This window comes from Amphiura filiformis, unplaced genomic scaffold (assembly GCF_039555335.1).
Source record: "Amphiura filiformis unplaced genomic scaffold, Afil_fr2py scaffold_45, whole genome shotgun sequence".
Classification (NCBI taxonomy): domain Eukaryota; kingdom Metazoa; phylum Echinodermata; class Ophiuroidea; order Amphilepidida; family Amphiuridae; genus Amphiura; species Amphiura filiformis.
The window spans coordinates 272,235-299,369 of record NW_027305509.1 but is presented as its reverse complement, the minus strand read 5'-3'; the positions used below and the strand labels follow the sequence as shown (position 1 = coordinate 299,369).

The 27,135-nt window shown below is 37.0% G+C and overlaps 2 protein-coding genes across 2 annotated transcripts in view; both read right to left on the bottom strand.

Moving 5' to 3' along the window:
- The window catches only part of LOC140144217 (uncharacterized), an 86,240-nt gene extending 69,840 nt beyond the window's left edge, over positions 1–16,400 (bottom strand). The window contains exon 1 of the mRNA XM_072166033.1: positions 16,282–16,400. Coding sequence (XP_072022134.1) covers positions 16,282–16,294 — 13 coding nt within the window. The 5' untranslated portion in view covers positions 16,295–16,400. The remainder of the gene's footprint in view (positions 1–16,281) is intronic.
- Positions 16,401–22,246: 5,846 nt separating this feature from the next.
- On the bottom strand, positions 22,247–26,615 carry LOC140144229 (uncharacterized). The gene has a single exon (XM_072166046.1). The coding sequence runs from the start codon at positions 25,613–25,615 to the stop codon at positions 24,605–24,607; it is 1,011 nt and encodes a 336-aa protein (XP_072022147.1). The 5' UTR covers positions 25,616–26,615; the 3' UTR covers positions 22,247–24,604.
- Positions 26,616–27,135: the final 520 nt, after the last annotated feature.

The following is a 27,135-nucleotide window of genomic DNA, read 5'->3' as shown; positions in this document are numbered from 1 at the left end:
AATGAGGTAGAACTCCTAATGAGGTAGAACCAAAGAGTACCAACTCCACCATGTTTGTGTGTCACTCTTGAAGGGCAAATAGTGTACACACCTCCTAATGAGGTAGAACTCCTAATGAGTACTAGAACCAAAGAGTACCAACACCACCATGTTTGTGTGTCACTCTTAAAGGACAAATAGTGTACACACCTCCTAATGAGGTAGAACCAAAGAGTACCAACTCCACCATGTTTGTGTGTCACTCTTGAAGGACAAATAGTGTACACACCTCCCAATGAGGTAGAACCAAAGAGTACCAACTCCACCATGTTTGTGTGTCACTCTTGAAGGGCAAATAGTGTACACACCTCCTAATGAGGTAGAACTCCTAATGAGGTAGAACCAAAGAGTACCAACACCACCATGTTTGTGTGTCACTCTTGAAGGACAAATAGTGTACACACCTCCTAATGAGGTAGAACTCCTAATGAGGTAGAACCAAAGAGTACCAACTCCACCATGTTTGTGTGTCACTCTTGAAGGGCAAATAGTGTACACACCTCCTAATGAGGTAGAACTCCTAATGAGTACTAGAACCAAAGAGTACCAACACCACCATGTTTGTGTGTCACTCTTAAAGGACAAATAGTGTACACACCTCCTAATGAGGTAGAACCAAAGAGTACCAACTCCACCATGTTTGTGTGTCACTCTTGAAGGACAAATAGTGTACACACCTCCTAATGAGGTAGAACTCCTTATGAGGTAGAACCAAAGAGTACCAACTCCACCATGTCTGTGTGTCACTCTTGAAGGACAAATAGTGTACACACCTCCTAATGAGGTAGAACTCCTAATGAGGTAGAACCAAAGAGTACCAACTCCACCATGTTTGTGTGTCACTCTTGAAGGGCAAATAGTGTACACACCTCCTAATGAGGTAGAACTCCTAATGAGTACTAGAACCAAAGAGTACCAACTCCACCATGTTTGTGTGGCACTCTTGAAGGGCAAATAGTGTACACACCTCCTAATGAGGTAGAACTCCTAATGAGGTAGAACCAAAGAGTACCAACTCCACCATGTTTGTGTGTCACTCTTGAAGGGCAAATAGTGTACACACCTCCTAATGAGGTAGAACCAAAGAGTACGAACTCCACCATGTTTGTGTGTCACTCTTGAAGGGCAAATAGTGTACACACCTCCTAATGAGGTAGAACCAAAGAGTACGAACTCCACCATGTTTGTGTGTCACTCTTGAAGGGCAAATAGTGCAACACTTGAGCTTGTGATTCAAATTATCAATCGACTTGGGGCTCTTACTGGAAAACGCCCTAAGTACACTATTTGCCCTCCATGAGGAATAAACCATATATGTAGCATTACACACAGGGGGAGTTGGTAGGCCTACTCTTTGGGTACCGGTACATAATCTTTAAACCTCAAATCTGGACTCTTAGTCTTAATCTCTTGTGGTGGCAGTAAACTTGTCTAAGGGAGTTACACAGGGGGGGGCATGGGGGCCACAGGGGGGGAGGTGGAGGATTTTAGGGGTGATGGTTGGGGGACATGAAATTTAATATTGGAGGGGGGACCTGAAATTATATACAAGGAATGGAGGATTCAAGGGGGACATGAAATTTTTCCTCCAATATGAGGGGGGATGCAAAATGTTTGTGCGAAAATATATGAAAATCATCTGCCCTCCACCCTGGCATAAATAGTGATTGCTCCTTTATTAATGTGTGATCATTAGAACTGTTGTCAAAGATCTAAACTTTGCTTTGGTATTACAATGCACCTGGGGGCAAAGGCACATACCTGTCACTTCTAAAGTTGAGTGCCCCCGGACATGTAGATGTACCAGTACGATACCATTTTCAAGACCATGATGACAATCCAACTTGTAACTCCACCGCTCATCACACGTAACGGTCTCACGCTCAATGCCACGCTCGCAATCGGGGCATCGCAATCCACCATATGCCAAGTTATTGAAATAATTCCCAATGAGTATTTATTTATTTATTTATTATTTATTTCACAAAATTTGTCTGGAAAGGACTCCCCCCTACCTAAAGTATAGTCCCGGCCTATAGTATGATAAAATCCGATTGATCAATCTATCTATCATTATCTAGGCTAATCCATGATCCATAAGGATCTGATTTCCTCATTGCCAAACATGATGACCATATAACCCCCTCTTCAGCCTCATCTCCGTACAGAGCTAGCAACTCATTATTAGGTTTACCTCTCTCCAGTTCCCTGCGCCATAGCAACACAAACATAGAGATAGCATCATCTGTGCCAGCCCGCCGCTATCTAACATTTCAAACAATCTAATACACTTTTTTTATTCTTATTCTTATTCTAACTCGTACTCCATCCCCCAAAACCGAAAGTTAATTTCCGACGGCGGTGGCCGGGACAAGACTCAACATGCAACACCGGTCAGCGGCCGTGATCTCCTATGCATTAACCATCGGCCGAATTGCATACATTATATATGCCAAGGGACTTGACAAATGTAGAGGTGGCCGGATTCTCCTGCTTGCTCAGACGCTCTCTCTCTCTCTCTCTCTCACTGGCTGCATGAGTTGATGTAAAACACTTGGATAATCATGTCTTCCCATCATGCATTTCTTCATTGTGGGAATTTCATCAGCTAGATCACAGCTATGCCTCGCTACGTCCGATTTCAGACATTATTATGTTTTGATGGATCCAAGTTGTGATAATATTGGATCCAAAACATAATAATGATAACATTGGATGCTTTACGCCCAATATTTATTGGTCTCGCTATGAGTTTTAAAATATTGGACGGGACGTAGTCGCGCCCAATATTTTAAAACTCATATAGCTCAATTAAATAAATATGGGCTCAACCGATCCAATTTTATATCAAATGCAGCACTTATTTTTTGGCGATTAAAAAAAAATCCGGTTTTGCCAAATGAAACATAGCCCAATCCTATTTTAGTTGCAACACTGGCAAAAAAGTCAAATTCTAATATTTAGCAATTCATTCGAAATGAGGGCCAAAAACATATCATTTTATTTTTATGGTATTTTTGCATTGTGACAATCAATCGTAAAGACTTGTACAAAGTCTAACATCAGTCTAGAGGCATTCTACACATAATAATATGATTTTTTTGTCCATAAAATAACTACCGGTACTCATCAAACCTCATGGTCAAAAAAATGTATCATAATTTGGCAAAATGACATCTTGTAGCTGGGTTATGCAACATGGGAAGGGACAACTCTACTGCCATGCATGCTATACATGGCTAGTGGCAAGCGCACATTTATCTCAGTTTTTTCATGTTGCTATACTACATATGTCCGAGACGTAATGCAAAACCATTAGAGTTCCAATTTCACAATTACCTTGCGCCATATTTGGGTTTGTAAATCTGTGACATATTGTGTAGGTGCATTGTCATAAGGTCCAACTGATAACGATGGGATGCACTACTAAATATTTTAATGATAAAAGTACTTCAAATTTGGATAATGAACTGAGCTTTCGATCCAAGCAGGATCTTTATCAAAGGCATAATTGACTTAAATTTCTTTAAAATCTCCAAAATTATGTTTGAACTTCGAAGAAAGTAACAGAGCTAGTGGCCAACAGTCACTAATTTGGGTCAATGTATGTTTGTATTATGTACTTCATTCTTTGTAAGGAAAACGAAACCCCTGGTTAAGAAAAGGGCTTCTATTTGAAATCCATACACCCCCTGGAAGACATTTATGGGTTCACCCATTCAAGTAACCCATGATAATTCACAATGAAGTAGACCAGTCACTATCTGGTTGTATGCATCTAATAGATTATTTGCAGGAGAAATTTATCAGAAATATGCAAAGTATGATTTTGAATAAATTTGGGTAAATCAAGCAAAAAAATAAAAAATAAAAACTGATTTTGCTGACACTTTCAATCAGTGAACCATTGAGTTTCTGACAAATAATCAGCAAAAACAGTCAATTTTCCCACCTTTTTTGTTTGCTCCGTTTTGACACAAAAAAAACAACTTCTTATGGTCGGAAACATTTCAGGAATTCGAATCCAATTACTTCACTGAAATTTCAGTGATTCAAGACAAGTGGTTCATTATAAGTTTTAAGAAATGAGGTACATTCTAGCAGTACTTCTTTCCTTATCATAAATAACGTACCGCTTGTCTTGAGTCACTGAAATTCCAGTAGGCCTACAGTGTAGTATTAATAACTGGATTCCTTGCCCTTATATTTATATAACTTTTGTTACCCGGTACGGTACCAGTGTTATTATTGTTTGAGAAAAATGCAAAAATAGTCACAAATTTATCAAGGGGTGTAGTACCACCTTAATCACTACAAGAATTAATAAATAAATTTCTACATTTCCAAATGTCATCCTTTAAAAGTAAGCTACAGCATTAAAATATGTTGACAGATTTGTATTTTTCATTTGCAAATCCTGCTTTCTTTCATTTTTAAACGGTTGCTTTATAACAAATGATCAAAAGTTTTAAATTTTCTACCATGGGTTCCAACGAGATCTTGCGCCAACCAATATTCATGCTTGTTATGCATGCGCATATTAAAATCTTTCTTCAGAGGCACAGATGCACCAAGCCAATTTGATTTGAATTAATTTGAATATTTATTAGCTATCCATCATCCAGTGCAGTATGCAATGCATTATGCAAAGCTAGACAGTGCGTGGAATTAATGCGTACATCTGATATAGATTTGTAGATTTCACTTGCTGCTGATGTACATTAAAAATGCACAATTCAATTTCAAAGTAATGGGAATAAAGTTTTGTAAACTTCATTTACTCATTTTACTATCACCCAGTGGTGGGTAGCATTTTATTTGGGAGGGGGCAGGGGGAAAAGTGAATTGATTTTCAAAAATCAACATATTTTGTGCAAAATTGTCACACAAAGTTTTCAATGGTATCTGAGGAGGGCAGGTGACAAGAGATCTGACAGGGGGAAATTTCCCCACCTCACCACTGCAAGTACAGGTGAAACCATTTGGATTTTGGTCTTTTGGGGCTTATTTTTCTGTTTTCTAAATACTGGTACTGCAAACTGCTTATGTTTGCAAAATGATGAACCACAAATTTATCAGTACGACAGCAACTTAGCTCACTTCCGGTAATTTTTACCGGCGTGACCTCTGCTGTTACGTAACGTAATGTTGAAAATCAGGTGGCAAATACAGTTTTTCAGAAAACATCCAAAAATGGAATACACAAGTCGCTTTCTCCTTCATTTCCACATTGAGCCCATAGATAAGATATGAAACATGAGTATAAAGCAAACAGTAACGTGTAAAAGTCCAATTATTGTGGAGAAAATGAATGTTTATTGTGCGCAAGTAGCCTAAAAATGAGAAAAAATGCATGTCACGATCACCAAAATGGTTATATCTGCAACTATGAACCAACGCCGGTTATATGCTTTTCTGTAATGATAGATATTAACTAACTTGAGCTTGTATTAAATTTTCAGCGAAAATGATTGGTGGAATAATCTAGTCGTAGGTTGGAAAGTTGCTTTCAAAAGGGCTTCTCCTCATAATCGTATGCGTGACCATTAGTGACCAGTGTCACCAGGAAAATTAACAGCCGGCCTTGTCCATATATCGATTAATAATTGTCAGGATCGTCCAGTTGACTACAGTGATATTTATTTATTCATACAAAATACTGCCCTGTCTTACAAAATATCGAAGTCAATATCAAACGTAATTTCAAGCCATTTGACTGAACTTACAAACAGTTTATAAAAGATTTTTGTTGAACGAGACACTGAATTAGAAATAACATTGCAAAAGGTACGTGAATAAGTTAGCAGGTTGTGATGGTCTAGTGGCTAAGGCCGTGCCTGGAGTGCGAGAGGTTGGAAGTTCGAACCCTACCATAGCGTGTTTTTTTATTTTTTAAAAATATTTATGATATTAGTAAACAACTTTCAGGAATGGTTTCTGATCATTTGAAGCAGAAATAATGAGGTAAAATGAAAGAAAGCATTTTTTTATCTTGACCGCCGTGTGGTGTTCTATAATTAAAGTTACTCTAGACAACTAAACGCTGATTCCAATTTTGTGTATGTCTGGGTAGGGTGTAAGAACGGTGTAAAAATTACAAATAATATTATGCCAAAATATTAATCAGGTTTGAAATTAAGTAAATTATGGCTGACGCTATCTCATTTTTTAATATGTAGGCCTACACATAAAGAAAAACATTGCAAACGTGTTGCATAGAAATATTTTCAAATGATCATATAAATACTGACTGACGGGCCTACACACATACACCATTGGCCTAACAGAACAAGAGAGAAAAAAATCGAAATGCTGTAGGATTCGAACCTTCAACCTCTCGCACTTCAAACCACGGCGTCAACCACTAGACCATCACAACCTGCTACACCATACTCGTATCTTTTACAATCTTATTTCTCATTCAGGGACTCGATCAACAATAATATTTTTAAAACTGCTTTCAGTTCAGTCAAATGAGGTGATGGGCCATTCTTCAGAAAATGAAACTAATTTGAAAAAAATCAAATTGTAGGTATCATTTATTTTTAAACTTTTTTGTGACAAGTACAGTTCAAAGTTTTAAGAACTGTAATTTTCATGAAAAATTAATCGCCGAACACCCTAATTTGCATAAATTAACATAATTGTTAGTTTTGGGTCTAAAAGTAAGGTTTTTTGGGCCATTTTAACACTTACTGCAATTTTAACTTTTTATAATTGTGTTTTTTTAATTCCCTGAAAAATATGCTGTTATGACGCCACTAAAACAAATCAGAACTGTTGAAAATGTTTTCAAACCACGACTATCCCGTAATTAACGAAACAAATTAATTGGTTTTGTATGTCACACACGTGACCAAAAACATGCAATTGTTTTTACCATCAGAAAAGATTTTATTAACTGAACTTCATATTTTATGTCAAAAGGTAGACTGATTATACCCTCCATTCCAGCTTCCGAAATGGAAATTTTTCTTCTTAGTTTTTACGTAATTCATGATAATTAACAAGTCACACACGTGACCGAGGTCACGTGTGTGACAAGTTTGGTAACGTGTGTGACGTACAAACTCCGCCATGGAATTAAATTAAGAGCACCCTATGATGTTGAATTTAGGTATCAATGTATAGCTATGGGTCTCATCTATCCACTGACACCAAAATAAGTACCAACATTCTTGATACCTTGCTGCTATGGTATCATTTTGTGGTTGTGTCCTCACAAATGTGATAAAACCTTGATTGTACACAGAAATAGGCTAAAAATGGACTTCATGGAAGAAAAAAAATCTAAACATGTAATTTTTACCTGATTTGTAGTTGCCATATAAAAGTAAATCACAAAATGAACCTAAACACAAAGGTTTAGCTCAACATCACCTGAAATATTCTTAAAAGAGCAAAAACTGACCCATGTTTTACCCCTACCCCTAAGAATATGGATTTCTGTGTCACCATCCGGTTATTTCAGTTTTAATGGAAGGTTTGTATGATGTGATTGTTGACATCACACCACTGGTTTTTCTTAAACAATACATTTAGTTGGTTATAGGGCATATAATAAATAAATTTGGATACAAATTTGCTTTTATAAAATACTTTAATTGTTCATCCAAAAGTTTGGTAACGTGTGTGACATTCAGACGAACAAAACCAAATGTCACACACGTTACCAAACGCTTAGTATCAAACCCTCAATTAACACAGCTAGGCATGAATGTTTCTTGTCAATGTTGGTGTCATTGTAATTGCAAGATATCAATGCTTTACTACATTGGGTATGAATATGTAGGTCCTTTAACATTCACAGAAATTTAGAAATGAATTTTAAAATCCAAAAACTTGCATCCGTCTGATGTCACACACGTGACCGACCCTTTGTTGACCCCTGACACGAAAATAACACAACGTAAAAAAAAAATTAAAATATTATTGAAAAGTATAGACATTAGTGTAACTATCATGCAAAAGATATGGTGTTATCTGTTTTATTTATAAAGCAGGCACAGGAGCATAAGTGTGAAATACCCCTAGTTATGTCACACACGTGACCGAAGAATGGCCCTGATACTACTTTTTATATTGACTTCAATATTTTGTAAGTCAATGCAGTATTTTGCTTGAATAAATAAATATCACTGGAGTCAACTGGACGATTCTGACGATTATTATTCGATATAATGACAAGGCCGGTTGCTATTTTGCTAGTGACACTTGTCACTAACGGGTCACGCAAGATTGCGACACGGGCTGTTTTGAGAGTAACTTTCCAACCTACGACTCGATTATTCCACCAATCATTTTCGCTGAAAATTTAATACAAGCTAACGTTAGTTAATATCTATCATTAGAGAAAAGCATACGACCGGCGTTTACTCACTGTTGTAGATATAAGCATTTTGGTGATCGTGACATGCAATTTTTCTCATTTTCCGGCCACTTTGGACATGTTCAAGCTTCTTTATTTTCAATATTATTCAACTTTTACTCGTTTTTTGTTCTTTGCACAAATGTTTGGTATCTTATCCGTGATCACGGTACGAAATTTAAGCAAAAAACGACCCGTGTCTCCCATTTGTGGAGCTTTTTCGCTAAAACATGTTTGCCGGTCAAATTTTCAACATTTAGTTACGTAACCCGTGTTCACCAACCCGTAAAAAATTTCTATCGAACAAAAGAGGTCACGAAGTTGCCGTCGTACTGTATACAACAGGACAGGTAAAGTTTGAAAAAAAATTGGAGAACATTTTCAAAAAGTGCTTGCAAAATTCATCAAAATTTGCCAGATTTTTAGGATGATTTTAGGCTCCAGAAAAAAAAACCCATCCCGACTGAGCGACTCTGCTTGAAAAGAATGTCGCCAAAGCTTTTCTGGAGGTAAGAAAAGAATATCATTCTAAAGTGCACTCTTTTGCATATTTAATATTGATTTGCTCAAATCCAAAATGCAAACAACTAGTGCAACAAGTTTTGAATTTAACAATGTTAGGGGCTCTAAACCCAGAAGTGAATTTCTCATCTCATATTAAGGGAAGGGGTATGAACGTTTGGACAGTATTTATTATGGGACATTAGAGCACATCAGACATATCGAATTGCATTCTAAATACGAAGAATGGCCTTCTGATATCAAATTTTGAAATTCGCAATGTAATACACATTTTATGGCAAATCATTAAAAATTGATATTTTTGATATTTAACAGTACTCGAAGTAAACTTAATAAATCTGATGATTTCTACCTAAAGTGTATGTAGGTGGGATGAAAAGCCGACGATCAATTGAAAATTTTGTCATAAAATTTGTATTATATCGTGAATTTCATAAAATGAAAATTATTTGATATCAGAAAGACATTCTTCGTATTCAGAATGCAATTTGATAGGTCTGATGTGCTCCCATGTCCCACAAAAAATGCTGTCGAAACGCTCAAAACGCTCATTCCAGTTCCCTTAATAGCAGATGAGATTTATAGCTTGTTTCACTGTTTGTGCACAGAAACTAACTTACCAACTGAAAGAATTAAATTTAAAATTACAAATCTTAGTCCAGTTTTTATGCACACATCAGTATTCAATGATCGATCTAGAATTCTAGATGTCAAAAAGTTCAATAACACAAATTTATATACAACAGGTAAGTTTCTCTGTAAGTTGTGCGCATTTTTTCTCAATACTCGGAATCAATGTGCATCGGATTTAACCAGTTAAAACCTCTTGGGTCTCCCAACTCAAAATCCAACAAGCAACTTTTAAACTTTATATAAAATAACAAAACAAAAAGTTATCTCATGAATTTCATCTCAGGTTTTTCTCCATGGATATTCATCATTGGCTGGCAGCCGCTGATATTCATTAATTCCACTATGCAGCGCTGTACAGGTGGCCTCTAGGGGGAACCATAGCACAGCTTAATACAATATGCATTACATGCAAGGAATGCATGCATAGCCATAGCCCTATGCACACTATACAAACAAGATAAGGCTCTCTCTATTATACTGCTGTACCAGAATAAACCATTATGTAAATGACCCCTTGCCTGGCTGGGCCCACACAATACAGGATTGCATGCATTCATGAGCAAGGTCTTGTTAAAAGTACAAGATGTGAATATCATTATATTACAGGTGATTTGTAGACTTGGACCAAGTCCTGTAGTTTAACACCTGCAGAATTTGTGCAGACCTTCATGCTTGTCTGCAATATTCCTAGTGTACACAAGAATTCTTTCCTAAAACCAGAAAATCTCTTCTTCAATGGTATGCGATGTGCAGAGAAGATGATAAAAGAGGAGGTCGCTCGCTGCCCACATCAAATAAATAATGTGTGCATCCGCCTATTGATGGAAACAATGATCTAATCCGATTGATCAACTAATACGATAAGTGGCTTTATGAGTCACGACTGTCTAGCTCTAAACGGCGCATGCCCGGATATCAATTTGTTACGTCAGTTGACCGCGAAATATAATTTCTGTATTGTTTGGCATGACTGGCTGCTAAATTTGACCCGAGATCCCTGTGAAAAAGACCCGCATTTTGGATCCAAATAGCATTTTTGGACACGTTTGGACACAAAACGGGAGTATATGGAGAAACTGACACGAGTTTGAATTACTGATTACACTGGTTTTAAGTTTCCGTAAACTGCCATAAATATTCAAATAGTTATCATTTAAATTTCTTTTCCTTTGACCTTATATTAATTTGATTGGAAAATTAATTATGCTTGACTTTCCATAACTTAACAATTTTTTGATTTTTTTAATGGGAGTTATGATATATATAATGCTTTTTCACTCGTTTAAAAATCATGGTCACCCTGGTTAGTATAATTTTTTTTTAAAGAAAAAAGCATGATTTGACTGCAAAATTGGGACTTTAACGATGTACTTCCGTGTGTGGAATATTTTCTCCACTAGAGAGAACTACCAAATCAGACGAGCGTGTGGCGGATGAACAGATTACCACAAAGGAAGTTTCAAGTGGTGTTTTAAGTACCCCAAACAAAGAAAAGTGAATGGAGGTTAACTGTGGGTAATCGGATTATTATGTTCGAGCGATCTCCTCTTTTCTCATCTTCTCTGGCGATGTGTAACCCAGAAGCAATGTTTCAAACATCTGAACACTACACAGGGGAGGGGGGACTGGGCAGTGGTGTACTGAGGCCGCTTCTCCCCTAGTAGGGGGCTGCAACAAGGTATACATTTTGTCACCCCTTCATCAAAGGGGGGGGGGCAGGGGTAGCATTAAGGCCCGAAAGTTGGGGTTGTTTTCCCGTGTTTTTCACTTCCGAGCTTGCAGAAAATCGAAATACATTGGGTGAAAATTAAATGTAGTCAGGGGTAGGAGTAAGGTCCAAAAGTAGAGGGTCAGAGTTCACCCCCGAGCTTGCACATTCCCAATATATGGAGGGTGAAAAATTAATATATTTTAAATTTAGGGGGTCATTCACCCCCGATCGGGGGTTGACGCTACCCCTGGGGGCGGACAGTCATGTACTGTGGCTGTGGCCGCTTCTCCCCTAAGTAGGGAGCTCCAAAAAAAGGTAAATTTTGTCGCCCCCTTCATCACCAGTCAGAAAAGTTAGTTTGACCCATTTTTTTTATGGGTTTGAAAAAAGTGAAGAGCATTTTGAAAAAAATTGTTTAAAAATGTGACGCGTCATTACTGTCATATCAAAAGGAGACACTTTTGGGCAGGATCGTAAATGGAGAAATACATGTAGCCAAAAATCTGCCGGGTGATTTTTTCACAATTTGGCTTTGTTGCGAATTTGTGATGTTATTAATGTTACAAATATTGTCTGATAGTTTCAGACCAGAATGTAATTGGCATCTTGTATTTTTGAGACATTTTTCAAGGTATTTCCTACTCTCAACATTGTCAATATTGTTTTTAAAGACCGATCAATTTCCAATTTTATAATACCATAACTTAAGAGCCAGTCTCCCTTATTATGTACCCAAATCAGGGGGTTGTGATAAAAAAAAAAATAGAATTTTCTCTAAAAAATAATTTTGGTACATATTAGCACCAACAACTCACATGTAAAATATGAGCGTGCACAGCGCCCTCATTCAGCTTGAAAAAATTCTTGAAATTTCAGCCTCTCTGAGCCTTACTTGCAAATGGTAAACTTTGGTGGTGCATAACATTGTGCGCCATCATCATCCCAACCTGCATTTTGCATTTTTTTTAAAGTACCAAATGGTTACATTACAAAAACCAAGAAAAAAAAATTGGGATCTTGATGGCGCACAAAATCAGCAAATCCAATGATTTGATGAAAAGCGCCCTCGTGCAAACTTCAAAGCATCATAACGGGCTGCGCCATCAAGATCCCAAGTCCGAACAAGTTTGAAATTAAAGACCTCCATGGCAAGTTTCATTTTTCAGCAAAAATCCCATCTTACTTTTTGGATGATTGGATAAAGGGGTTTATGTATAACTGAAAACAAGTAAAAAAAAAGTGGGATCATGTGGGCGCACTAATTCAATAGAGGTCAAAGTTCATACTTCATACAAAATTAAACGATTTTTAGCCTAAAGTTGCCAAATTCAGCAACCTTTCACTCAAATTTTGCAAAATATGACTAAGTATTTTGACAAAAATTTTTTTTACTCTCACCAACTACCATGATGGACTCAGCATCATCTGAAATGCACTCACACAAGTTTCTATGAGACATGTCTGGTGATCCCCATTGAAAAAAAAATTGGCACAAAGTATGAACTTTGACCTCTATTGAATTAGTGCCCACATGATCCCACTTTTTTTTACTTGTTATTAGTTATACATAAGCCCCTTTATCCAATCATCCAAAAAGTAAGATGGGATCTTGTTAGCGCATACATTTTATTATGGTCAAAGTTCCACTTTTGTGCTGCACATAGGCAAAATAATGCCAATTCGGCACAAAGTATGAACTTTGACCTCTATTGAATTAGTGCGCCCACGTGATCCCACTTTTTTTTACTTGTTATCAGTTATACATAAGCCCCTTTATCCAATCATCCAAAAAGTAAGATGGGATCTTGTTGGCTTACATTTTTATTGCGGGTCAAAGTTCCACTTTCGTGCTGCACATAGGCAAATATGCATCACTTTGGCACAAAGCTTGACCTTTGACCTCTTTTATATTAGTGCGCCCACATGATCCCAATTAGCTGTTGCTTGTGTTTTATCTACTGGTCGCCAAAGAAGCTAGATGATGACTAATAAAATTGGGATCTTGTTGGCGCATCTTTTTGTGATGCAGTAAAAAGCCCACATTGTGCAGCGAGTGGGAAAAAGAGGTCAAATTGACCTCCAAAATGAGGCTAAGTTCATTTTCAAAAAATCAGAAAAATATGAAGATCAAGAGATCCCAAGCTAATTTTTTTCAGTTCTTGCAGAGAATTACTTCTTCTTTGATGAAATGCTATTCGGAGAGTCGGGTGACGTTGGCGCGCAATAATACAGGCGTGCAAATATGTGCGAAAATAGGAAATTTTGACCTTTGACCTCTGTTAACTCGGGTGCCAACGAAATCCCAAAATTTTTGCTGAAAAATGAAACTTGCCATGGAGGTCTTTAATTTCAAACTTGTTCGGACTTGGGATCTTGATGGCGCAGCCCGTTATGATGCTTTGAAGTTTGCACGAGGGCGCTTTTCATCAAATCATTGGATTTGCTGATTTTGTGCGCCATCAAGATCCCAATTTTTTTTTCTTGGTTTTTGTAATGTAACCATTTGGTACTTTAAAAAATGCAAAATGCAGGTTGGGATGATGATGGCGCATACGATGTTATGCACCTCCAAAGTTTACCATTTGCAACTAAGGCTCAGAGAGGCTGAAATTTCAAGAATTTTTTAAGCTGAACGAGGCGCTGTGCACGCTCATATTTTACATGTGAGTTGTTGGTGCTAATATGTACCAAAATTATTTTTTAGAGAAAATTCTATTTTTTTTTGTATCACAGATGGGTAGATTGGCTCTTAATATGAACTAAATATCGGCTATCTTTTAGAATACCCTACCATTTTTGACATTCACAGTGTATGTGTATGGGTCGTTCATAAAAGACCCCCATTGAAAATCTACAGTGGTAGGGTATTCTAAAAGAAATCCGCCAAGTCCAATTTCATTGGGGAAAAAGGCGTTGTGGAGCAAAATATCTCTATATTTAAGATATGTAAAAACCTCAAAATTGATAACCTGTCCAAAAGTGTCTCCTTTTGACATGAAACATCACATATGTGACCGTCCACGGCGAATGAGCCGTAAATTCCTCCCCGGTCAATTTTGTTTTATTTCGTGTTTAAAAAATAAACATCATAAACTTAAAAATGGTATATCATTTGACTTCAAACGATATCCAGAAGCGGGGTTATGGTTTGTTAAACTTTGCTCCTTCAACAAAATTATAGCTTTTTACGTTTTTACATGTGTCTCTTTTTCCACATTGCTGGCAATAAATATCAAACAGTCATAATTGGCGGTCATTTCAAATCATCCCCAAGTCAACAAGGTTTAAGAAAGTTCTCTCATTGTTAATTGTTGGTTATACCTGTACAAAATACAATGCCTGGTAACCCACCACTTGAACAGGATTTAGCAAAAGCAAACATAGACCAGAGCTATTAAAAGTTCTATAGCCAACTAAGGTACATGTAGAAGCTTATTATCCACTTCAACAATAGGATTATTGATAATAGTTTTTGCCTATCAAAATGGTTCAGATGTCCGGCCAGCTTAAGTTACCGATGAATACGACCTTCGTACACATTTTACACCATAACTCAGAATACAATTTAGGGAATTAACGGCTCATTTGTGCTGCCGGGTCACATATAGTGTTGTTGGTTTTTTTTTTGGGTTTTTTTTTTTTTGGGGGGTCTTCAAATAATCAATTGGCAAGATAAAATTTAAATTTAACATGTTTTTAGAGCCTAGTAGTTAGTATGTATATTTGTAACAAACCACATGGAAGACAGTAAAGTACAACAGGATACAATTAAATAACAGAGACTTTCAAAACATCGAGTTTATAAATTACTACTTTTTTATTATTAAAATTCTACATAAAAATGTATACATTTATACGGTACCATAAATAAACCAAAAAAAAAGTACCGGTACACTGTCATTGACGAGTTATTATATTAATTACCATTACAAGTACCGTATTAGCCTGAGGTTACCAATGCCATGATCAGACTGTCATTGCCAGTTATCTCAACTTTTTAGAAAAGTGGGTGGATGAGGGCTTGCTCGAGAAGTCTAGCCATAGACTAGAGTTCTCGAGCATGCGAGTATGAGAGCATTTAAAAGGCTGTGCCTGTGGATCACAAAATACCCCTTTAAACATGTTAAAAAAAATTGAATCCATGATTCCACATTAAAAAACAACAACTTTCTCCTGCTTGTAATGGTGTTTAAAAAAAATGACATAAATTAGCTTTTTTTAATTTCAAAATAACTTCTTTAAAGTTGATCACAAGCATGCAAGAGCAGGACTGGCGTGACACACCAGCAGCAGATTTACACACTGACACTCATCATGATCGCTGCAGTCATGGCATTGGCAGTGCAGCACTGCACTGTCCAGTACACTGTATGCACAATATGAATTATGATATCGGCAACTCAAGAAAACATTCATCATGTCTGATGTTGATTGATACATGATAGGAAATGGGACACAAAAGTTCACAAATTTGTTGCAAATTCGTTTCAGCAGCTGGTGCAAATCATGATTTTTTGGAAACACGTTTTGATTAGATGCAGAATATTAAAGGACAGGTGAAATATCTTCAGAAATCACCTTCACTTGGCGTTACAGGTACGTGCGGTCATTGTTGACCAGGCAAATACCGTATACAGCCGATCGAGCAGGTCCCCTCGATTCGCTTGCCCACGCCAAAGCAAATCAAACAATAAACTCCCCCAAGCATTTCGCAAAATGTAGCAGTTTTTCCCATGTTTTTTAAGGGGATACATCATGAATAATGTTTACTTCGTCCATCAAATATAAAATCTATATTTCTAGCCAATAAAATGAATATAAATTATGCTAAAATTAAAAATATGAATATGTAAAACTAGCCATACCTTGCTTTTCTTCCAGATCCTTTGCAATTGCGTCGGCCATTTTGAATATTAAAATTTTTGCAAACGCAACTATGTTTTATCACCCTCCGGAGATTGCCGAGAATTAATTAGAAGACAAAATTTACTCTTTCATATCAACTTACCTTCGCTAGACATACAGCAAAACAAATTGGTAAATGTAACTTAAGCAATCCGTCCCAAAAATTCGGACATATCACATGAAAAAGGCAGAAATACACCACACACGCAGATTTTCCGAATATTTCCGATAATTAATAATGAATAATAAACTGCCTTTTTATCTCTAGAGGGCAGTCTAACAATAAATTTTCAGGCGTCCAGACAGGTACAGAACTTGATTGCTCATGAATGTATTCATACAACCAACATAGGCCTATAAAAAGAAAGAAAGAAAGCTAAAAAAAAAAAAAAAAAGTTTGTTCAGAATCTTGGAATTGTCGAAACAGTATTATCTACCGACGTTTTGCTTCAAAAATCACCGTCACTAACACTGGGCACTAAAAAGAATTCATGACTCCCCAGAAAAAAATGAATGCCCTGTAGGGGAAGGTGGGGCATAACGGACCCCCGGGGCAAAACGGAACCACCTGGAAAAATAGGCCTTGGCAATACTGCCGCCTATGCAAATTATATTGAGGAACACAAGTATGGCTATGAGGATTTACAACAAAAATTTTATCTGAAACAATCCACTGACATTCGAGCAAGATCGAGTCAAAAAATTACTACCCGTCTGGTGTAAGATATGTAGATGTTTAATGCGCTGAAATTTTACTTCATTAATATCAGATTCCCAAATAATTGTGTATATTGTAAACACGAAGGTACTAGCCATGAGTGCATGGCCTATATGCTACGATGTATTAGGCATGCAACCTATTTCTAAAAAATCGGGTATGGGGCAAAACGGAACCCTAGGTGTGGGGCATAACGGAACAGGGTTCCGTTTTGCCCCGGGCGTTTTGTCCCACAGATGGGTTCCGTTTTGCCCCAATGGGACATAAGTTGTCTTCACTCAAGGAAATGTAGGCGTTATCAGGGGCCTACTCGAACATGGTAAACACTTCGCTGAAACATAGACATATAACTTACTCCACAGAGATGGTAGGCCTACTGAATATTTCTTTCTAATCAAATATTGGTCATACATATTATAGGCCTACTAGGCCTATAAGAAGTTAACCACTCACTCCACAGAGATGGTAGGCCCACTTAATATTGTAACTGAATATAGGCCTACATATAACTAGGCCTAGGGTCTACCGATGGAACAACTGATATAAGTTTGCACCCAGGGTGCCGTTTTGCCCCATAGGGGGGTTCCGTTTTGCCCCGATAGTGGGGCAAAACGGAATTTTTTTTTTGAAAATATTTCTTCATTTTTATAAAAAATTGTAAGATTCAAGTTATATTGGTTACTGGTATATTAAAGGTAAATACAAACTTCAACTGAACATATACTTTTTACAGTCATATTACTTATGGTGACGTCACAGAGCATCCTCAAAGTTAAGTGTTCCGTTATGCCCCACCTTCCCCTATACCGTACTCTTGCTAAATGTTTGCATTTAAACATTGTATAAAACGTATTAAAATATGTTATTGTTATACAATGTTTAAACCTTTTTTGTGATTAGGGTGAACTTACCCCACCATATCGGCGAACCTACGAATGTTCGCCACTTTGCAAAACTTTTTTGTTTGGTCTATCCTGTTGCTATTGTAAGGTCTATAGTTCTGGGATTGTGGTCGTAAATAGCTAAGACATAGGGCTTTCACATGGGCTAATCAGGTCATCCCTAACCTTAAAATTGAAATCGCTAGGCTGGTCAGAAAAAATAGGGCGAACACTCCCCGCTCTCCCCTACTTTATGAACTACAGTTAACATGGTTAATTGTTAAATTTGTGTCCAATCGGCAGGGCCGTTCCTCTACACAGTAAAAAATATTTTAAACAACGCTGTTTACGCCGGTAACTCTAACAACTTCTGTTTAAAGTTTAAACAACCTTGGGTTGTTTAAACTTTAAACATCCAATTGTTTAAAATTTAAAAAAATTTTAAACAACAGTTTTTAAACATCTGGGTTGTTTAACTTTAGTTGTTTAAATGTAGGCCTACACAATTGTTTAAAGTATTTTAAACAACAAATGTTTAAAACAAACAGTTGTTTAAAGCTGTTTATGGCTGTTGTTTAAAACAATTGTTTAAACATACATAGGCCTAGTTGTTTAAACTTGTTGTTTAAAAGTTTTAAACATTTTTTGTTTGTTGAAATCAATTTACTTGGGAGAATGGGCAAGAAGAACTGACTGTAAGACATGCACATCAGCCCCATGCATCTGTGCATGAGCAGTGTGAATGTGATACATTCAGAGGCAAGTGTTTGGTTTAAATATTACGGTTTGATGTGGTTAAGCTTACACTCACACTGTAGGCTACTTGTCACGGCTGCATAGGCCTACTACTGCACAGCTTGCATCATTTAGCATGTAGGCCTACAGCACACAACTGTGTGTTCATAAAATACTCTATCACATCAAACAATATTTAAACCAAACACTTACCTCTGAATGTATCAATTAGGTCAGGGGGCATTTCCCACTTTTGGAGCAAGTCAATCACATAATCATCCGCCATGATGAATCTGACCCTGATTTCAAGGAAGGAAACCCCTCTTTTGCAAAATTCGATCTTTTTAAACAACGTTGTTTAAAAGTTCCTTTTTTGGTATTATTCATGAATTAAACACACACTGTTTAAAATTCAAGGACTGTCTTTTAAACAATGTTGTTATGTTCAAAGTTTGAACAACATCGTTTTAAACAGCGACATTTTAAACAGTGTTTTTGCTGTGTAGAGATTTTGCCGCCCTGGCAAAGCCTCTCCCTGCCGCCCACCAAAGCATACCAAAAAGCGTTGAAGAGGGGGAGGTTACCCTCTTGAAACTTACTCGTCAGTCAGGCGGCGGATGACATGATCGAGCCGGCAACTCGTGAAACCGCCCGGCCGTATGGCATTTTCCATGTAGGCCTAGGTAGTTTTGTGGGGTTTATTATCGAACCCCAACGGTTTTAGCTTGTAATTATATTATTTATCAACATAGGCCTATTTTTTTGTGATATTTCAAGCGTTTTAAAATTTCAAAATAATCCCATTCAATTACACGGTTGACGATGAAAATTTACTGAATTTAGGGACTGCACGTCATACACCACCTGTCGTCAGTTTTGACCTATTTGTAATATTATTGTATACTGCCCACCAATGGCGTCAATCCGAATAGTGGGGGACTCAAGTTTTATAAAATCTGCCCCGCGACGAAGCAGGGTGTATAAGGTATTAAAAGCGAATAATATTGCCTGTATTTTTACAATAAATCTACTTAGACAAGATCAGTATTTGCCAAAACGTGTGTGTGTGGGGGGGCATTTGATATTGTGTCCGCACCCCCCCTCCCAAAATCAGGGGGACGCACCCCCTCCGGGATTGACGCCCATCATCCCCCGCTGCCCACGACCGTTTTCCTTCTAGCTCCTTCTGTTCTGTATTTTTGCTAAAACCATGAAATTAGTTCTCTGGCTAGTAAGGTTTGACGATTGATTCGACTTCTATGGACCATTTAGAAAAAAAATAGCCACCATGTCCCTCGCGAAAATCCCGGCATTTTTCGCTAGAGGCCAAAATCGAAAATGGCCGCCGCCACCATTTTGAAAATTTAAGTTTTGAACCAGAGCACCTATAATCATGTACAAAGACACTTTTTCGGATATGTCGAGTACAAGGATTCCGATTCTGACATTAGTTTGACATTACGGCATCATTTTCACCCAGAAATCCAAGATGGTGGCCCGGCACCTTCTTGAAAAATTTAGTTTTGAACAAGAGGACCACAAGGATTTCAAATTTGACATTACTTTGACATTACACGAAGTCATATTTACCCAGAAATCCAAGATGGTGGCTGCCGGTGCCATCTTGAAAAAAATAAGTTTTGAGCCAGATTACCTAAAAAATCGTGTACAAAGACACTTTTTCCGGTAAGTCGACCCCAAGAAATCCGAATCTGACATTAATTTGACGTTATAACATAATTTTTGCCCAGAAATCCAAGATGGCCCCTATTTGGTAGAGCGTAGGCCTAAATGTGATTTTTGAATGAGAGCAGAAGCATAAGTGTCATTTCCGCCTTATCTGGGGTTCATGTCCCATATATGGGGTTTAAACTGCCTTATCTTGAGTTTACATCCCTTATCTAGGGATAAGGCGCCTTACCTGTGGTTTAGAAGGCCTTATCCTGGGTTTACGTTCCTTACCTGTGGCTAAGATGCCTTAACCTTAGCATATCGCAGTCTAAACCCAGATAAGGCATCTAAACCCCAGATAGTGCGCCGTAACCCCAGATAAGGGACGTAGACCACCGATAAAGCAGTCCAAACCCCAAATAAGGCGCTTTAACCCTAAATGAGGAACATAAACCAAAGATATAAGGCATCTAAACACCACATAAGGTGCCTTAACTCTAGATAAGGGTCGTTAACCCCAGATAAGGGTCGTAAACAGATAAGACATCTAAACCCAAGATAAGGCGCCTTAACCCCAGATAAGAGACGTAAACTCAGATATGGCAATCTATAAACCAGTCCCAACCCCAAATAAGGCGCCTTAACCCTAAATAAGGAACATAAACCTAAAATAAGAGAAGTAAACCCCCGACGGCGCCTTATCTGGGGTTTAGACTGCCATATCTGAGTTTACGTCTCTTATCTGGGGTTAAGGCGCCTTATCTTGGGTTTCGATGCCTTATCTGAAGTTTACGACCCTTATCTGGGGTTAACAACCCTTATCTAGAGTTAAGGCACCTGGGGTGGGGGTTTAATGCCTTTTTTGGGGTTTATGTTCCTTATTTAGGGTTAAGGATACGATATGATTTACCGACAAGTGACTCATTTCGGAATACGATCATGAATTTTGAAGAAAAAAAAGTTTCCACAGGCTTCGTTGGGATTCGAACCAGCGATTCTCAACTTCCTTCGATTACGCGTCTAGCGCTTTACCCCTCGGCCACCGTGACAGTTGAGCAGAGGAGTGTAATGATAAAAGATGAATCTCATAATGCCATCTTTAGGCTTTTGTTTACTAAAAAAGACGCGTTTTGTAAAGATAGATTAGCCGTTTTTATGCATAAATAGCACGAACGTTTGGGAAAGGTTTCAAACAAATAATAAAGACACTGATGTGATGATGAAATTGCGTAAGTCGGGAATTATCTGCGTCGCAATGTTTTGTTTTGGTTTTAGGAATTTCACCTTAAAATTTACGAATTCATGACATTATCATTCGAAATCAACAAAAGATATTTCAATACTATATGTCCTCATTCTTTCTCCAGAATGTTCTGTACATGTATGTGAAATAGCTTCAACAATGGTTCGCCGCATAATGGTAAAAATAGCCTTGACCTAAAAAAGGGCGAGAGGTACCATATTTACGGATTCAGGCTAAATTTAAAATTGATATAAAACGTTTGTTTTTTGATCGATTACAAAAATTAATTTTGTCGTATAAAGAAATTGTATCTGGCGTGAATTACACTACAGTTTTTATTCCTAGGGCTCTTTGACTTCTTCAAATATATTTTTTAATGATAGAGTGAATCCCCTGGCCCTCTATAATTACGCACAAAAGATCGACCCCCCTTAAGGCGCCTTATTTGGGGTTTAGTCTGCTTTATCTGGGTTCACGGCGCATTATCTGTGGTATATGAGCTAGCTATGCCTTGCCCTCACTCATATTTTACGAAAGTGCGACTCTTTCTGAACATCTAACCTAGCTGTAATTTTAGGTCATGTTAGAGAAATATATTTGCTAGAAGTTTGGAGAATACTTTTGTAACAAACTCTAAGGCCCTTTACAATTAATTCTTAGTTTCCTGTTTCCCGCCCGCGTCCAAAGTAGAGAATTACAAAATATTTAATTATTTTATTTTTATTTTGGATGTTCTCTTTTAAAATAACTTTTAAAAATGACTTCTATTGATCATATCAACTATAATGATGGATAAACAAAGAACATAACTGTACCATTACTTATGTACAGGGTTCGAATTCGGCTGTATCGCATAGCAGTTTGCTCCACATTTTGAAGTAACTGCTACCCAATTTTGCATTTGTATAGCACTTTTCATAGTGCTTTATATATATAGAAGTATCCTGATTATGATGAATTAGCCAAAAACTGCTACGCAAATTTTTAAACGAATTCGAACCCTGCTTATGTATAAAATCAAACATAGTTGTAAAATAATTAAATGCATGTTCCTTGTGAAAACGGGTTGATGTAGGTTCCGACCACTTGCTTAAAAATAAAGAAAATAATAGATAATTAATAATTAAAAGTCGCCTCATCCCTTGTTTTCAACCATGAAACAGGAAACTAAGAATCAATTGTGAAGGGCCTAACTTCTGATCACTTTAAGTGATACTGGTTTGTTGGTTAAGTTAAAGTTTTAAAAATAAAATTCAACAATTGGTCGTAGGGGCGTTATTCTAAAGAAATATGACGCAAAACAGTAAACACACGATATAAATGCAGATAATTATTATATATACTGGTCCTTTAATTTATGATGGATATCAGCTAGATGGATACGATAGATGTTGCCTTGATGGAAGCTATGATGGAAGTGCTTTAGAACCCAAAATATTTTAATAATCAGATCAGCTTTCACTGACCATCTCTTTAACCAACTTTAAACTTACACTTTACAGTTAATTATAATCATATACTTTAATGGAAAACACAAGTGATACAGAGGCCTAAACTTATTTAATTCCACCCCTTATCAATTACTCTATCCGAGACTTACTAATTGCATGATTCAGTCCTACAAATTACAAAACACTTAAAACTCATCAAACCCTATTATTTAGAATCAATAAACCAAACTTAACAGATTTCCAAGTACAACTAATCTACTTGGAAATGTCACTTCAACTTGAGTATCAAACATGTCTAATCTTAAACCTACATGCATAGATGAATCTTAAGTAGCTCTTTAAACATGTTAAAATTGGAAGCCAATGCCTACTTAAGAGGGTGTGGTTTTTTCACCTGAATATACTTAAAAGACATCTGAATCCTCAAATCCAATTTACCTGACTAATGCTGGAATCATGGCTGGTGATGGATCAGCATGTAAATTAGAAGTCATTGATAAACAGAGCTACGACATTAATTAAGACAAAGTTAAATCCCAAATAGTTAATTAAACAAAGAAAGACAACATTAGCAAAGGTTTCTAACACAGGTTCTCAGACCACAAATAGTTATTATAACCCGACTTGGAGGGTGGGTTACATTCTCCCCTCTTTTAAAGAAAAAAATCATAACATCAAACTTGACTGGATTGATTTTTTTTAAACAAATCTTCTCAATTAAACACACCAATTAACTACACACAAAATTTACAACTACTGCAGAAAGTTTGAATCAATATCTCATGAACTGATAGCTAGTTCATGCACATATATCATCTGCTTCGGTCTAAAAAGAACTCATGCTTATTTTGATCAAATTAATGTGAATTGTGCAGTTGTAAACAGTTTTAATTTCAACCCAAACTCATTTTGTGCTTCGAAATTGACTACTCCTTCGAGAGTACAATTTATACAACTACAACATTCAGTAAATGTGGCAAACTACATGTATATAAATCAAGCTCTATACTGTGATTTTAGCTAAACACACAGGTACATGATTTAACAAAATAGCTTCAAGTTAATTAAGTTCAACTCTAAAACACTGCCAGTCATATTTTCCGATGGCATCAAAGGAAAAATTTGAAAAACACAACCAAACATCATGAATCTACTAAGTTTTGTCCTGTCGTGCACTACATGGACAAACATGATGCATGTCTACCAATATGGCTGAGTGAAATATCTCACAAATCACTAAATTTCAAGACTCTTAACACAGTGTGCCACATCACATGAAACTCACTTTATCTTATGGCCTACAATTTTCAACATGCGATAACCGCTAATGAATACCAAAAGATTATATCACACAAATAATGAGACACGTTTACCATAATAATCAAAGGAACATCAGAAATCAAACTCTTTCCCAATTGTGCATAAATTTGGTCAACTTCATAACAAACAATGCCAATTACTTACCAACTCATGTATTTGTTAAATTGGAAACAAAAAATCTAAACACTGACTGTCTTCATGAAAACGCCACAATATACTTCATCATAATAGCTTAACAATTTCAGAATCCATGCTTGAATTAAAGACATTTAATTTATTCACACAATAAGTCCATAGTCCATTATCATGTCAATTTAAAGTCATACAGTCACTTCAGCTCTTGATGTGATCAATGTTGTCAAAGTTTCCCATCATCGTACCTGAAACAATACCTTCAAATGGGGCCACTAATCAGCGTCAGATGCATCAAGATGAACCTTCATAGAAAAATAAAATGGCAGGCATTTTTCTGAAAATTGCATGAATTCGCCTGATAATTTCTGGACTAACTGGCGAGTCGCTGCAGAGATGTCTTCAGCTTCAGGTGGACATGGTGACTTAGACATATTTGATGAAGTTGGTATATCACAAGAATCAAGATGAACATGCATAGTACTATAAAATTGCAGATATTTTTGCTGAAATTGCAAGAATTCTAACATAAATTTCTCGAGTAACTGGTGAGGCGCTGAAGAGATGTTTTCAGCTTCAAGTTTTAATCTTTTTAAATGTTCATCCACATGAATGTTTAACTGCTGACATGATACCACATTAAGTTCTGCACTGCTTTCTTGAGGTGCTACACATTCATCATGTTCACTATGATTCTCCTTGCAAATTTCAGGTTCAACATCGCATACACTTTTGTGATCACACTGATCATGAAGATTATCAGCAGTAGTCTTACCGTTTTCACCAGTGTTATTGTCAGTCAGTTCTTCACAATCATTGTTCTTGTCTCCATCATTACTGCAACTGTTACTTAATGCAGTGGAGTCTGATGGGATATTATCTTCATAAGCAACAATATTGGGGGAGTGTTCACTTCCCAACACACAAGCACCATTAGGTCCAGTAACATTGTCTGCTTCCGGAGTACGTCCAGGTACAAATATTATATCAAACTCAACAACCTCACCATCTCCAACACTGGGAAACAATTTAGCTGGATTGTTCTTTGCGATACCTCGTTTGTACACAAAAACATCTTCACAAGTATCATCGCGAGTAATGAAACCATATCCTTGCCTTACATTAAACCACTTTACGTGACCAGTAACACGATAGGCAATAACATCACGTTGCTGTGGAATAGATGACCGCTGTCGAGGACGGTTGAAATGGTTGCTGTTGATCTGTTGACGAAGATATCTAACTTCTCTCTCCAACTGTCCTAGCCGTGCGTGTAAATCAGGCATGATGGATATCCAAAATACGGGTCGTAGGTGCCCTGACCAAAATGTTGATATCTCAGTTCGCCAAGTGACAACTCACTTAGCCCCACCGGTTGGGCGCCAATGTAACAAACTCTAACTTCTGATCACTTTAAGTGATACTGGTTGGTTGGTTAAGTTAAAGTTTTAAAAATAAAATTCAACAATTGGTCGTAGGGGCGTTATTCTGGCGAAGTCCAAGTAAAGAAATATGACGCAAAACAGTAAACACACGATATAAATGCAGATAATTATTATATATACTGGTCCTTTGGATGGATATCAGCTAGATGGATACGATAGATGTTGCCTTGATGGAAGCTATGATGGAAGTGCTTTAGAACCCAAAATATTTTAATAATCAGATCAGCTATCACTGACCATCTCTTTAACCAACTTTAAACTTACACTTTACAGTTAATTATAATCATATACTTTAATGGAAAACACAAGTGATACAGAGGCCTAAACTTATTTAATTCCACCCCTTATCAATTACTCTATCCGAGACTTACTAATTGCATGATTCAGTCCTACAAAATTACAAAACACTTAAAACTCATCAAACCCTATTATTTAGAATCAATAAACCAAACTTAACAGATTTCCAAGTACAACTAATCTACTTGGAAATGTCACTTCAACTTGAGTATCAAACATGTCTAATCTTAAACCTACATGCATAGATGAATCTTAAGTAGCTCTTTAAACATGTTAAAATTGGAAGCCAATGCCTACTTAAGAGGGTGTGGTTTTTTCACCTGAATATACTTAAAAGACATCTGAATCCTCAAATCCAATTTACCTGACTAATGCTGGAATTAACATGGCTGGTGATGGATCAGCATGTAAATTAGAAGTCATTGATAAACAGAGCTACGACATTAATTAAGACAAAGTTAAATCCCAAATAGTTAATTAAACAAAGAAAGACAACATTAGCAAAGGTTTCTAACACAGGTTCTCAGACCACAAATAGTTATTATAACCCGACTTGGAGGGTGGGTTACACTTTAAATATTGGCCGGTTATTTTTCACACAGTGATGTTAACTAGGCAAATGCAATAGTACTTCTAACATACACTATTTGTAGAGGTCACGCGTCAATGGTGAGAGCACTGTGTATTGTGCATAGGAAAACGGACAGTAACTGCAGTTTGTAAATATTGGCCGGTTATTTTTCACGCAGTGATGTTAACTAGGCAAATACCTATACTTCTAGCTACTTCTAACAATACTATTTGTAAAGGTCGCGCGTCAATGGTGAGAACACTGTGTATTGTGTATGAAAACGGACAAACTGCAGTATCAACACTCAAGACACTTAGGAAGCTAACAAACAGAGGGAGTAGGGTGACTGAACAGGTCAGATGTGAAAATCTATCAATTGTGCACACATTAATTAAATCCGCAGAGTTTTAAGCTTAAATAAATATCCAGAGAATGCACAATGGGCAAGTGGACTACGGGGTAGTCTACACTCAAGATGAAATTTCAATTCAAG

Bases quoted from the DNA above. Each gene is read 5' to 3' on its own strand.
- LOC140144229 (XM_072166046.1), bottom strand. From the start codon at position 25,615: ATGCCTGATTTACACGCACGGCTAGGACAGTTGGAGAGAGAAGTTAGA.